General features: G+C 44.0%; 1 protein-coding gene across 2 annotated transcripts in view; it reads right to left on the reverse strand.

Annotated features, from left to right (window-relative positions):
• LPCAT1 (lysophosphatidylcholine acyltransferase 1) overlaps positions 1 to 9,777 on the reverse strand; it is a 63,997-nt gene extending 54,220 nt beyond the window's left edge. Inside the window, exons 1-3 of one of the 2 annotated variants that reach the window (XM_051609656.1) lie at positions 9,523 to 9,699; positions 3,000 to 3,142; positions 1,295 to 1,509 (exon numbers count right to left, since the gene is read on the reverse strand). In XM_051609656.1, the coding sequence (XP_051465616.1) occupies positions 1,295 to 1,509; positions 3,000 to 3,142; positions 9,523 to 9,639 (475 nt within the window). In that variant the 5' untranslated portion in view covers positions 9,640 to 9,699. Of the gene's footprint in view, positions 1 to 1,294; positions 1,510 to 2,999; positions 3,143 to 9,522 lie in introns of both variants that reach the window. The other variant, XM_051609655.1, reaches the window with a different exon arrangement.
• Between the last annotated feature and the right edge of the window lie 5,220 nt (positions 9,778 to 14,997).

The following is a 14,997-nucleotide window of genomic DNA, read 5'->3' on the forward strand; positions in this document are numbered from 1 at the left end:
CTGTACAGGAATGTCAACCTATCATCTCACAACAGTATCTTCTTTCAGTATTGGACAAGGGAGTTCAATTTCTTCTGGTTTTCACACTATGCTTATTTGTATTCACTTGTTTTTTAAAAACACATGTCTACACCCTTTTTTGCTCAAAGCTTGTATTAACTTTTACACAATTTTTCACTGCCACAAAGTTTTACTAAACCCCGTAAGTCAGGTAATTCAACGAAATCAAGATACTTTAGCTGTATATGGCCTGAGATCTACAGGATACAGGGAGACATTCATACCATGAGATTTACTACATAAAGTTTCCAGATGTAACCACTCACTGTTTGTGGCCGTATCTCAGATTCTGATTTTGAATATGTCCTTAAAGCATATCGTCTAAGGACATTTTAGGAGGATGTCATCACCAACAGCCTGATTTCACTTAGTTGCGAAGGAAGTCAAAGCTTTTGTTTAGACTTGTAAATTAAGGAGTTCCCACCCAAGGCCAAAGTGAAATCTTTTGTCCTTTTTATACTACCCTTAAAATCTAAGCAGTGAGACACAGAAAGATTCTCTGAATTTTGCTGAGCCCTAGACAGAACATGCTGGGTTTCTCAAAAATCCTTCCGCACAGACTTTGATTAGAAGTCTACAAACTTAAATGCTCACACTTTTTTTTTTTTGCATAACTGCACAAAAAATCACTGGTGCCTCTCAAGCCTTTGAGAATCTGCATTGTTAATTCCAAAGATGGTATTCGAACTATTGACTTGGGCATCTGCATTTCTTATGACTAAATCTAAGTGCACAACAATCCTGCTCATCTCTCACACCCTGCCTGAAACAGCTTTTTGATGCATGAAGGATTAGCAGCACTCCTTCAAGGTGGGGTACCATTCAGAGCAGACACCATTCCTAAAAGACATTTCAGAAATGGCATCCCAGCTCATACTAAGGAAGAAATTTTGGTGGGCTTTCTCCATAGCCTCACCCTTTGCTTCTAAAGCCCCATCATAACTGCTTTTCTATTTGTTGCATCTTAAAGTGTTCCAATTTCATTGCAAATTTAACCACAAGTTCTGTAGGATGGTTTTGACTTTGTACAATGACTAAATTTTGGAGAAAAGGAAAAAAAGTCTCCCTCAATTTTTTCTATTGACCTTCAAAACAGACCAGTAAAAAAAAACCACACCTCACTACATACTGTAGCAATTTTTTGTGTGTTTTAGGCCTTCTCATACACAATCAATGAACTTGCTAAGTAATTATTTGTAATTATTCTTGAAAAATAAAGTAACTATCAACTTACTTCCCCAAACAGGAATATCCTTGCATTCTGCTTTCATCACAATGGAGGCGAAGGTCATAGTTACTGGAATGGCATCAAAGTAGGAAGAATGTGGAGCCACAGTTAATATTGCTGCTTCCGTCGGCAACGCCCGTCTGCCTTTTACATTTATCCAGTGGAATCCACCAGCAAGCCACATCATTCTCATTATTGCTTTCAGCAGAATATCCACTATCCTGTAAAGAGTAGAGAAAAAAGTTATGATGCCACAGGAATACCTTAAAATAATGAAAAAAAAAATGTTACATAAAAACTTCACAAGCATGACAAGTACCGATAGGATATACTGCTTTAACAGAGCACGAACATTGCTTAGACCTTTTGTTTTCTCTTTCTCAGCAGATTTAAGACCACTTTCAAGGTAAGATGCCATTAAATTTTATTTCATACCCGAATATTAATGCTTTCTAATCAAAGTAACATTGACATTTATTTCATCACTGGATTAATTTTGATCTAGATTATGTTGATTTTTTTCTATACAATGTCAAATAATACCTTCCAGTAACACCAAAAGAGCTCTAATAAATGGTGTCCTGAAAAATGCTATTAGGATATTGCCAGAATGCAACAACACTGATTCTTGGGTTTGAGTTTCCTGAAATAAAACAGTGCAGAAACGTAGGACAGATGATTCTCAAACACAAGGATGCCTACAAACCACAGTTGGGAACTCCGGAAGTATTTTACTTTCTTCCCTTTTCCCCATCTCCTCATAAAGTGTTTTGTTTGATTTTTTGGTGGGGTTTTGTTGACTTGTTTTTTTAAACTGTCTGAACATCACAAAAAGAGAAACATTTACTTTGAGCCAACAGAGTGCAAAAAACAAACACCACAAGTTGTTGCACTCACAGCGATTGGAGGCAGGAGGGAAGGGTGACACTGAAAACTGAATGAAATGGGGGAGGGACCACCTAAACAGCTTCAAAATAATTCAAAGTAAAACAGCTTCAAGAATGAAGGCAGTCTGTTTTTCCTTTAGTTATTATACTGATATAATTCCAAATGAAATGTAAAGTGACACGCCTCTGTGGTTCTCAACTTCTTTACCTCCTGTGATGTAAAACACAACCAGCTTCCCTCATCCTAGTGCCAGCTCCTAATTTTAAAGCTGTCTACTGAAAAGGTGATGCACTCCTCCTTCCTTGCCCCTCAAACAGCAGTTTTCATGGATGGGTAAACACTATCTTACATTCTACCTTAATTAGCATTCCAATATCAAAGCCGGCACAGAATTATAAGCACCAAAGCATGGGGCAAGCCCTCAAGAGAATCAACAGAAGCTCTGTCAGTTCAACACTGGCTAGCAAACAATGGGGTGTATGAAATCTGGGCACAATCCAGAGTGTCAATCTTCATAACAACAAGTTGACAGTATGGGAATAATTTAAATGGGAAGATGTCACAATAAAGCTTCACGCTACATCCTCAATGAAGAGATGACCATTTTCCTCCCTGTAATACTCGGGTCACCTGGTAAATCAAACAGTTGAGGTATTTTTAGTTTCCTAACTAAGAAAAATAATTATTTAAACAATTTCCTATCTTTCTTTTTAAGAGAAAAGCAGGCCTATCAGACAGTTATCAGGTATTGCCAATCTTCTCTATTTCAAACAGCTGAACTAAATACTGAGTCTCACAGTATTTTACCACATCAGTGACTCACTTTCGCCACCAGGAGAGAGGTTTTTCAAGCTCTTGTTCATCAGATCCCATTGAAGCAATGAATGCAAAAGGCCAGGCCAGCAACATCAAAAAAGCAGCAAGGAAGAGTCGGATAGGAAACAGAGTCAAGGTCATGAAGGCAATCTGCAAAATCCAAAGCAAACCTGTTACTCTAACACAATCTTGGACTGAAAAAGTTAGCAATTCCTAGAAACTGATCTGCAGTCTTAACTTAAAAATATCTAACATTAAACCCAGCAGAATATTCTTCAATTCCAAATAATTGTGGTGTTTGAATAATAATTTTGTATTCACCAGTCTTAATTATAACTGAAACACAGCATGCTCTTTACTGCAGTCTTAGCTTTCCACACTTCTTCAGACCCTATGTTAGTCAGTGAATAATCCGCCTGCTCTTTTCCCTTTCTGCAGCCTCACATTAAGTAAATATTTAGCATGGGTGTGTTGTAAATTTTACTGCACTATAAGAGCAGTCAGTCCATCACAATAGCTCCCAGCCAGTGATGTGCACTTCTTCAGTAGGGTGCACTCATATGGCAACACAGGGCCCAGCTTGGAAGGCTCTTTCGAGACTGGGCAGGCACCAGTTCTTGGAACCAGAAGCTGTGAGGAACTACAGCGGGAAACGCTGTGCAGAGACACCTCTGGACAAACATTCAGACATGCAGATGAGTTGATCTTCCAGGTCTGTGCTAACAGGCACACCCCAACTGCAAAGCAGAAGTTTTGAAGAAGTTATCCTACTCTGGGAAACCACACTCCATCTAGTTGCTTCTGCACCTCTTCCCAGCACTAGTTTTGAGAGAGCCCATTCCCAGCCAGTGAGCCCTCTGCCTTAAACACTAGTGAAAAATATGTCATGTTGGAATAGTCTTCAGAAGAATTCTCCCAAAAGTAGAGCCTTTCCTGAGCTGTTTGGAGTTGTTCCCAACTTCCTTAGCAATTATCTATGCAACCATCCACTTGTTCCAAGAAACAGTTTCAGGAGCCAAGAGTCCTCTTGTTCTCACCCAAAGGACAGGAAGAAAGAAAACCCTCTTAAAATGAAGGACGGTACAGAATTAGATGACTGGCTAAGGGACAGAGAGGGAACTGAAAACTGATTCAAGCTGACTGGGGTAGTACCAATGCCCCTCAAACTGTACAATGGAGGCTAGCAGAAGACAATGACAACACAACAAAAGTCCACGTAAAGAAAGCAAATTCAAAATAAAATATGCAACATATCCACAGGTGCATCAGATGATGTAGAAAAGTACGTTTCTGCATCACAATGGCTGGGAAACGATGAGTAATGAGGCATAAGGTGCTGTCTCATGCTGTGCTTCATCTGATGCTTCTCCAGGCTACTGCAGAAAGTGTTTTTCACCTTCCTTTTTTCTTCCCTGATGCAGATCTAGTCAACATGCAGCTCAGCTTTCCTGCTTCCTCTCACTTCCCAAAACAGCTCAACATCCAACCTACCCGGTAGCTGCACAAATCTGTAGATCGAGGGTAGAGGTGCGCACAACAGGAGAAAAGCCTACACTACCAGCCCATTGCAATGCAAGATTTTATAGCAATGGTTCAGACTGGCACCATAACATCTCAACAACCATGGCGTGACTCCCTAATACAGGATTACAGTCCCTTGGTGGACAGCTTCAGTTTGCAGAATTGGACAAAAAAAAGCATTTTTTTTCGTAGATAAACTAGTTTCATAGATGAACCAGTTCGACTTCCTAAACTGGCAATGGTCAGATGACCATTGAAACTGTATCAACTCATGCAACTCTGCATTCATAGCTGCAGCAAACAGTGGAGAATTCCTCTGCAAATTAGAGAAGGCAGTGCAGCTGAAGGACCAGCTGTCCAAAATACAGGTGAGGATGCAGTCTCCTGGGATTCATACCCTTTTCCTCACACTTCTTTATAAAGTCTACTCCTATACCAGAGCTATTCAGTCCTTTGCATTGCTGTAGCAATCCTTTGTACTGAGACCACTTTAGAGCTACATCACAGAACAGAAGGACTAATTGCATCCATAAGATTGTGAAAGATGGCATAAGTGTGTAGAAAAAGCCTCTTGGTCTTCCATGTCCAGAGACAGCAGTGGTGGAAATGACCAGTAAGAGGCAGTTCCAAGTACACAGGTATGTGGAGTCTGGCTGGGACACCAGCCTCTTTTTTAGCAGGTGGTAGTGCAGGACCTGTCCTACACAAGAAATTTGGCAGAAGAGAGAAGTACATTTGTCCCCTGAAGGTTAGGAATTAACAAAGACGCTAATATTTGAATAGTTCAGTCTACATCTACATTCAGATACCTTCCTGGCTAAAAAAGCTTCTATCCTGTAAACCCAGGTGCAGTAGTAGTGTGTCAGGCAGAAAAAGGCAGAAGATCCTGATCCCACCAGCCACTGTCAGAGGTCAGAATGCAGGAGACACACTCCCGCTCTGACCTTGTACAGTATTTCCACATAATTAAAACATTCGCTCAGACATGTTTTCTATCAAAATAATGAATCCTGCCTGCTAATTAGTCATATGTAAACATTTGTGTTTTGACATACATTTAAAAAACCCTAAAGATATAACCTGGAGCTGCACCTTGGGAAGTTCAGCTTACAACCAGTTTTCTCAAGAGGGTTTTGACTACAGCTCATTTAACATTTGCTGGCCTACAGGACACTTAGCTTTTCAGAAGTTGCATTGTACTGTGAAAGACCCATGGACAGTAGGGAGGATGAGGATGGTCTTACAGCTTGTAACAGAAGGCTGCCCTGGGAAACTGTACTCCACCTTTCCATCAGAAAGGCTTCAATCTGATGTAAGGCAAGTGACTTAAACTAAACAGGTATCATATGTCCTCCTCGTTTAGAAGCTGCATTCAGATTTGAGTGTGAAGTTACAGCGAAGCTACAAAATATGAACTTAAATAATCCTGAAGTTCTTCAGAATATCAGGTCCTAGTTATCTAAGCACTGAGACTAAGAATCACAGAGCACCCTTGTTTCTCCTTCTGTATGTCTCGGTTTCCCATCTTGAAAGTCAGTATCATACCTCTCACACACAGAGGAACTGGAAAAAAGGCATCTGAAATCATCGATACAGTGAGAAACATCACTAAAAAAAGTTTATTTACAACAACATTTCCATGACTTAAAACAAAGTCATGGTCACCTATTGAAAAAAGAAAATGCAGTAATGAACTGCACATTTAACGTGGTAGAGGTTTTGATTTTTCCGTTAAACGTGTAAGAGACTACATCTTGCCCTACGCTTTCACCTCCTCACTATAATTGTCCCTTTAGGCTCAATTCATCAAAGATGACACTTGAAGAGCTAGAAATTAATCTTTCAGCAAATACTCTTACTACCCTGCTTTCCCACTCTGCAAGTTTCTGACTGACAGAGTCTTGGAGATAAACACAGGAGTAGGAATTTTCACATGCAACTAAGGCAATCTAACAGATCATTGCTGTGTAATGGTCCAGTTCATTCTCCACTCAATCCTCCCCTTGAGTCAGCTTTACCTGAGTTTGCAATGAGCCAATACAGCTCATCAGTGTGAAGAACAGGAATCCTAGCTAAATACAACAACCAGAACACAGAAAAACACAATCATCTGCTGATTTAATGAGCCAATGGCACCAAAGGAACACCACCACTGGTGCAATAAAAGGTTTAGAAACACTGGAAGCAAGGAAAATTACATTGTATTGTGATTTTCAGTGGCAGGGAAACAAAGCTACAAACACTTTGTGACACTAATGCTAGTGACTATTCTGCAGAGGTAACCCAAATCAAGACCTTTGATTTCTGTGATAGGTGCTCAGAGGATGTCAGAATGAACAAAAGTGATCATTAATGAAATAACGTATGTCTTCCAGAAAGGACCTTTTTATTATAGTACTGAAATAAAATAGCTAGCTTCAAGAATGACCCCCACTGCCACCCTCAGATCAGGGTGAAATAATCATCACTTCTACAGGAAGCATGAAAATCAGTTCTCAAATAGCCTTACTGCTTTTACACTCCTGTTATCCTCCAGGTTTTATAAAGCAAATGAAGTAAGATGTGAAGAATTTAATTCTTTGGCAGTCAAATGTATTTCTTTTTGCTGTTGTTCTTTCTCTTTGTGGTTCTTCTGTCCTCTTGCTTTCTATTTTTTTCCATTCCCATAGTCTCAGGCCTAAGTGTTCTAAAATACATTTACTCTGAGCTGTATTAATGAGCAAAAAAAAAAGCTAATCTAACCTCTTGCAAAGTGCAGGGTGATGTGGTAGTGAGGATAATGGGGCTGACAGAGTATCAGCAATAGACAACAGACTGTCAGACAAAGCATTCTTGTCTCCCAGTCCCCTGAGCTCACCAAATTCTTCACAAACTTCCAGTCTCCACAAATTCCTAACCTTCCTTGACAGGCCTTGCAACCCCAGAACCAACCTCTGTTAGATTCACAGGGCAGACAGAAAAACCTGCAACACAGTACGCTCTCACAGATGAACAGGAAGTGAGTTCAGCTGTAATATTTCACACCAAACCCTCAGTGACAGACTAGGACTGTAAGAAAGAGAAAACACACAGCTGTAACTGAGAGTAGAGCAGTCCCCCACTTTAAAAGTCTCCCTTTCTGGGAGAGCAGCATTCCTCATAAGTGGAACACTTCCACAGCTATTCTTGAACAGCCTCTATGTCAAGCACAACTTTTCTTTTAATCAGCGAAGAGGTTAGGCAAAGAAGAAAATCTATCACAGTTCTGTATGTCAGCTTCTGTGCTTTTTCCTCACTTAAAACTACAAAAATAAAGACTTCAAGAAAGGCTGGGTTAAAGAACTCTGTGCTGGTTGTACATCAATAAAGGATTGCTCACTCATAAAGCGAGACTGAGCCGCACTCTTTGGTGAGGCTACTCCTTTGATCCGCACACTGTGAAAAACCACAGAGCTTTAAACACATCTTACAGTTTTCATCAGAAATAACAAACCCTTGAAATCCAGTGGCAAAGCTCCTGTCTCATACAGAGGTACAGGGCAGCCCAGACAGAAGGCAGGTACAATCTAAGACCAGTCACTTCCCTAGTGAAGCAGCTAACAGTCTGTTAGGACTAACAACAGATCAGCAAGTGCTGATACTCAATACTGCAAAAGACTGTTAAACTCGTACTTTGCCTTCCTAAATAATCAAGTAGAAAGCCACATTCAAAAGACACAGTAACACTGCAAAATAATACGTTAGTGTTGTTGTTATTATTATTATTAGATACAATCCTAGCCCACATAAACACATGCTACCTTTGGCTCTCTCTGCTCTCGGAAAGACTTCTACCTCATTAATTACACAGAAAACATGACTTGAGGAACAAAGTTAAGGTTATATGGAAAAGAAAGAATTACAGCTATGTGATTTATTGAGGAAGCTCTAGGTATAAACTCCATTCTCCCACTCAAACAAAAATTTACCAGTAATCACTGAATACACACTGGGAAACTTGATTTAATAAGTAAAAAGTTTTTCCCCTGGACTACTATGAATTCCTTGGCTGCCAGATTTAACATGAGGCACATTCCGACGTTTTGCCAGTCAGGCCATACATGTCTTAAGTATCTGGACAGCAACAGGGCAATGCAATCAATTAAGTTCACTCAGAATGTAAAATTAAAGTGCGACCTAAGGCATTTTGATCTGAGGTTCAATGTTGAGTGGATCTTCATTTCCACGTTGATAGGTACTACAGAGGCTGTCAGGGCCCCCAGAACAACAGCTTTAAGGAACCGAAGTATTACAGTCATGGCCAGCCCCTTCTTAGGTGAGCCTTTGACGGTACTTCTACATCCAGCAAGTGACCCAGATCTTACTGAAAGCCTAAGACAAGGGCCATGCACTCTGAGTATTCAGCCACTCACAGTGAGGTGAGCAGGCAGTGTGCCACGGAGGAAGAAAAACAAAAAAAAGCCACGCCACTGCAAGCGTACCTGTTAACACCGATTCCTGTCATCTCACCTACGCGGACAACGCATAAATTACGCCGCAGGGATTATCCACCCCGGGGCCAGACTTCAGATGAACAGGATGCCTTGGCCCAGGCACACCTTAACCCGACTCTGGAAAAAGAGTGCCTCCACAGCACTGCTCCCCCGGCCCCCGCTGAGAAAGAAGAAAAGCAAAAGAATCCCCACGAACCGTTTTTATGATTCTTTCTCTCTTTAATTTTGAGACAGCGGCGGTGCAGCGCTCCAGGCACACGCCCTCCGAGCGGCGGGCGACCCCGCGGCCGTTAGTGCCCCGAGCCGCCCACCCCCCCCCCCGCCTCGCAGCCGCCCCCAGCCCGCCCCGCTCACCCCCCCGCCCCCCCGCGCACCGCTCTGGCCCCGACCCGCCGCCCCCCCGGGGCTCACGAAGCGCCGGCTGCCCCGCCCGCCGCAGGACGCGGCCCGCCAGCCGGTGCGCCGCGGGGGGAGGCGCGGGAGGAGGCGGCGGCGGCAGGAAGGCAGGCGGGGTGGCCGGGCCCTGCTCGCCCCTACCTTGGCTTTCTCCAGGGGGCTGAAGCGCAGCTGGTGCACGAAGGGGCTCCGCGGAGGCGGCCCGCTCTCCCGGCTGCCGGCCACGCAGCATCCCCGGCTGCGGTTGCTCAGCTTCATGGCGGTGCGGGGCTAGAGGCGGCGCGGCGCGGCCCGGCCCGGGAGAAAGAGCGGGCTCTGCGCAGCGACCGCTCCCCGGGGAGCGGCGGCGGCGGCGGGCGAGTGGCCACGGGCGGCCGGCTGGCTCGCCACTAGACGCCGCCGGCCCCCGCCCTCCTCGGGGGCCCGCGCATGCGCCCTGCGCGCCGGCTACAGCGGCTGGGGCTGGGCGCCGGTTTCCGCGCCTGCTGGGGGAGCGAAGCCGGGGGGGGCGGCGGCTGGAGGGGCAGAGCGGGGCAGAGCGGGGCGGGGGGCCCGGGGCCCGCACCCTCCCTCCTCCCTCCCTCCCCTCTCCGCCCGCAAACCGCTGCCGTGCGCGCACCCGCGCGCCCACCTCCCCACCCTGCGCGCGTTCCCCTCGGGGCATGCTGGGAGCGCGGCCCCGCCCGTGTGCACCCCCTCTCCCGCCTTCCCCGGGGGGACCCCCGGGCTCGGGGGGCTCTGCCGCCGCGGGGGGGATTGGGGGGGGCGGGAGGGGCGCGGCGGCCGAGGGTGAGGATGGGGCTGAAGGAGGGAGGGCTCCGGCGGTAGGGGGGGGGGGGGGGGGGGGGCGGAATCTGCTGCCGCTCAGGTGCGGGGCTGTCCCCAGAGGCGGGGGGCGGCGGAGGGGGATTTAAAAACCATACTAAAACAACCAGAAGGGTGAAGGGGTGTCTTCTGCGAGGCGGGTGGAGGCGGTTCTCGGGTGCGCTAGCAGTAGCGGCGCCGGCGATCGATAATGTCGAATGAACATCTCCCGCCGAGCCGGGGAGGAGCGCGGTGTTGCACCCGCACCGCGCTGCCGGGGCTTTGTCGTGGCTGTGGGGAACCTGCTTCTCCGAGCTCACCTGGGCTTCGTTTTTTCGTTATTTATTTTTTGACGGAGAGTCTAGCTAGCTTGCACCCTGTGATCTTGAGAGAGTTGGCTGAGGAGGTATCGTAAGTTTAGGGTTTCGTAAATCTTTAAATGGAACGTAAGTTACTGGGAAGTGGAAAAGCGCTTGTGTTTTGCCTGTGTTCAAAAGATCAAGCAGAATGACCTGCACAACTCTTGGCTGTTTAATACCAACCACAGGCAAGATAGTGGAAAGAAGATGTAAGCGGTTTGATAAAGAAAATGTATGATATCCTTAATACCTGTCATCCCACAGGTCTTACAAAGCAATTCTGATAGCCCTGTTCAGTGAGATTTAAAGGTGAACTGAAGAAAGTAACTGTAAAAGCATCATGACTCTGTTCCTTAGGCTCTGTTCCGTTAGGCTTACAACTGCAAAACGGTCTCTAGTCCTCTGGTTAATACTGTGTGTAAGTCTCATGGCTAAGGCTGTTAAACAATGTGTTAAACAGAGAAGCAGTTTCTGACTTTCAGAGGTTAATCCTCCTGATGCTGTGATTTGCAAGTTTCCGCGGGCTCGGCGTCTTCCAAGATTTTTACCAAAGATCCAAAATAAACTCACTGTTCAGATCTGCGGATGTGCTAAATGGTAACCTGGTAAACTGCTGTGAGAGCAACTGCAATGTCAGCCGGGCTGCTTAGAAAAATTAGCACTTTCAATCAGGCTTTTACAGCCAAATGAGTACATATTCTCCAAGAATACAAGCCATGCCTCTGGAACGAGAGCTTGCGTCTTGGAAAAGATTGTCTAAAAACAATTTCCAGTAAACTGTTGCAGATAAGGTCCCAGTACAATGTGTCCAGTGTGACCTTTGGATGTACTACCTGGATTAGTGTACAGGAAATAACTTACGGTGTCTATTAATGAGCCTGATACTAGAACAAGGTGTGTAGCTCTGATACGACAGATCAGGTGGTACAGAAAATACCTGCCAAATATTACAGGACTGGAGGAAACATCTTACAACAATACATTTAAAAAGCTACATCAATTAAATTTGTCAAAAAGATCTGTAAGAGTTGGCTTTGCTCAGTGTTCAAATACCTTCACAAGGAAAAATTACCACATACTAAAGCTTTTTAAAATGGTATAAAAAACATGTAAGATTAATCAGTGCTGGGGAGTGAGGAAACCTAATGCAAATGTAATGATTTTAATCATAAGCAAGCTCCTTGGTTCAGTTTGGAACTTGCAATAAGATTTACTGGCCCACAGACAGAGTATGTGATCCAGTGATCCCTTTTAACCTTAAACCCTCAAAAGTATTTTAGCTGCATTCCAAACGGTTTGGCTGCCCTCTCCTTTGCCCCCTCTTCAGTGACTTCAAGCCAGTGCTTTGTTCAGCCATACGGGGCTGATTTCACTAATAAACAACAGATTTTGTGAGGAATGAAGCTGAGACTGCCTTGAACGGGGCCTGCACACTGCGCGGCCAGGGAGAGCTTTGTGGCAGCTCCCAGCAGGGACCTGCCCGGCTCACCAGCAGGTAGAAGCTGTCCTGTCAGGTCGGTGGGCAGGAGATGGTGGCCGCCAGCCACCCAGCACACAGTGTGTCTGAGAGCTCCAGCACATGCACTCGTTCCCTGTCTGGCAGGCGTCGGGCACAAGATGCGATTGAGAGTATCGGAACAGGTTCAGGTCTGAGATGCAAACATGCTTCTTTAGTTCTCTAGTTGTGTTTTAGTAGTTTTCTCAAGTCACTTTCCAAAATTATCTAAGACTGTTACTAGGTACATCAGAGTTTTTTGTTATTTGTAGCATCTTCTGGAATTTTAAAATCTAGCGTAGTATTACACATCTGCCTGAAGGTTTAACATTTAAACCTTCACTGTTAGAGCACCTGTTTTGTATTGTTGAGTGCACAAGCATTATTCTAACTTTTTAATACTGTTTTCTTTGGTCTAGCCTATTATTTTCTAGTTGCCTCTTCTGTACCATCTGAAAGACTTTCCAGGAGACTTTGTACTTTTATAGAACTCATTTGTTGGGTAGGAATAATGTTCCAAGAGCTGTAACTTGATGGCCATCTTTTGGGTTGTTTGAGAGTCTTTATGAACATACATGAACTCTTAGGAGGCTAACAAATGCCTCCTTCGATTTTGGTTCTCATTTGTTTTGTTTAAAAATTCTGCTGTGATCAGTATAACTTAAGAGGAATAAGTTAAAATGTCCAGCCTAGCATGCTTAAATGTCAGAAATGTCTTTCCCCGGCTCTGTAGAACCTTTAATCTGAAATTGTAAAAATACAGATGTAAGCCCTGTTTCTTATGAAAGAAAATTTATCTGGTGAAAAAGCTGAGCATCAGCCCTGGAATAGGGGTGATCCCATAGCAAGGATGGAATGGGGAAGGCAGGCTGGGAGTCTACGAGCAAACCAGTTGGGTATGTGATGAACAGGGGGGTGAAGGGACCAGCCCATGTGGCAGGACAGCATAAGCCATGCTTACATGATGCTACTCCTTCCTGTGTGAACTGTGTAAACTGGGAAGTTTATTCGGATCCTTCCAGGGACACATGATGAGACTTGCTTCTGGGGGTTAAGACTGTGCAAGTGTGTGTAAAAAAGGGGCAGTAATTCACACTTACAATATGTAGTATAATATACTTACTTATCTTGTTTATTTTTCTGAATTAATTTGGATGCTGGATAAAATAGGACTATAATATTGGGGTTTGATTGCTACTTTTCTGTGCATATCACAAACCAGCAGTAACTATGATATTGCTGTCAAGGCTGGCATATGTTACATAGCTCATCTAATACAGAATTAAGGACAGAAGAAGAGGTGATGATTTTATTGCAGGATTTATGAAATCTACCTTGCTTCACAAGAAAATGTGAAATACATTACATTGGATGTAAGTGTATTATGATACAATTGGAAAAGGAGATGTTGAAGCTGACTATCGTAAGAATAAATTGCAGTAAGCTCTCAAATAATCTCCTCAGGAGAGCTGTGGACCCTGAAACTATTAAAATGAGACTGCACAAACATGTAAGTGCCATTCTTCCCTGGTGCACAAAGCTCTAATTGGTCCTTTCTGTCATTCATTGATATGATTCATAGGGAACTGTAAAAATAAGAGGACTCACATATAGAGCGCATACAAATGTTAGTTACGAAATACACTTCTGCGAGCCCTAAAGTAGGAAAAGGAGTAGTCAATATTTAACTGCTGAACTGAAGTGTTTTTTTCTAAAAGAAATCAAATAAGTGTTCATAAAAACCAAATATGTTGACCACAGTGCTGAACTTTATTTACAAATAAAACATTATTGCCTGGGAAAAATCCTTGCTTTGATTTTTGTGATAGTTCTTGACCCTGATGGCCATTTGGCAGAGTCAGCTGATGGCTGTTGAAGCATAGTTCAGGTACACCTCCACCCTTAAGAGAACTTTTTATACGGTTGATTGAACATGTTCTATAGTGGGTCTTCCTTCCTTCCTTCCTTCCTTCCTTCCTTCCTTCCTTCCTTCCTTCCTTCCTTCCTTCCTTCCTTCCTTCCTTCCTTCCTTCCTTCCTTCCTTCCTTCCTTCCTTCCTTCCTTCCTTCCTTCCTTCCTTCCTTCCTTCCTTCCTTCCTTCCTTCCTTCCTTCCTTCCTTCCTTCCTTCCTTCCTTCCTTCCTTCCTTCCTTCCTTCCTTCCTTCCTTCCTTCCTTCCTTCCTTCCTTCCTTCCTTCCTTCCTTCCTTCCTTCCTTCCTTCCTTCCTTCCTTCCTTCCTTCCTTCCTTCCTTCCCTTTCTCCCTTTCTCCCTTCCTTCCTTTCTCCCTTTCTCCCTTTCTCCCTTTCTCCCTTTCTCCCTCTTTCTGCCTGCCTTGCCTGCCTTTCTTTCTTTTTTCCCTTGATGACTCCCATTGCAAAACAAACCAGGAAAGGTTTTAAAAATACTTGAAAAAAAATTATTCTGTGAAGAGAAAAATCAAGTGAAGTTAATGTTGAATTACTAGCAGTAGTACAGATTTTGCAATAAAAATGTGCTCACATTTTTCTTCTGATTTGTGAGGAAATGCAGAATCCACCTGATTTTCTAAAATCAGGAAAGGAATGTTTGGAGTTAGTGGCAGGTCTGTGGGAGGAACAGCCATCTCTTGTTTTGATAGTACTCCTATTATCTTGAATATGTCAGTCTAAGGAAATAAGAGACCCTGGTAACAAAAAAAAAAAGAAAGGATGGGACCTCCCTCATTCAGGAGTTACTAGGAAGCATAATTCAGGGTTTACAATAAATCTTATCTTAATGTACCTTCCACCTCGGTGTCCCCAGTGTTAATTTCACACGTTACCTTGGCTTCAGCAATTGTGAACAAACTCATCAGCTCCCATCTGATGATGGTCTCTCGGGGGCAGAGTAGGAGAAGATGCCATGTTAGGTGTTGCAGAGGCTTTGCCAAGTGCTGAGCAGTCCACACTCCTGGCACAAACCCTGCCCTCCACACCACT

This window comes from Apus apus, chromosome 2 (genome assembly GCF_020740795.1).
Source record: "Apus apus isolate bApuApu2 chromosome 2, bApuApu2.pri.cur, whole genome shotgun sequence".
NCBI lineage: Eukaryota > Metazoa > Chordata > Aves > Apodiformes > Apodidae > Apus > Apus apus.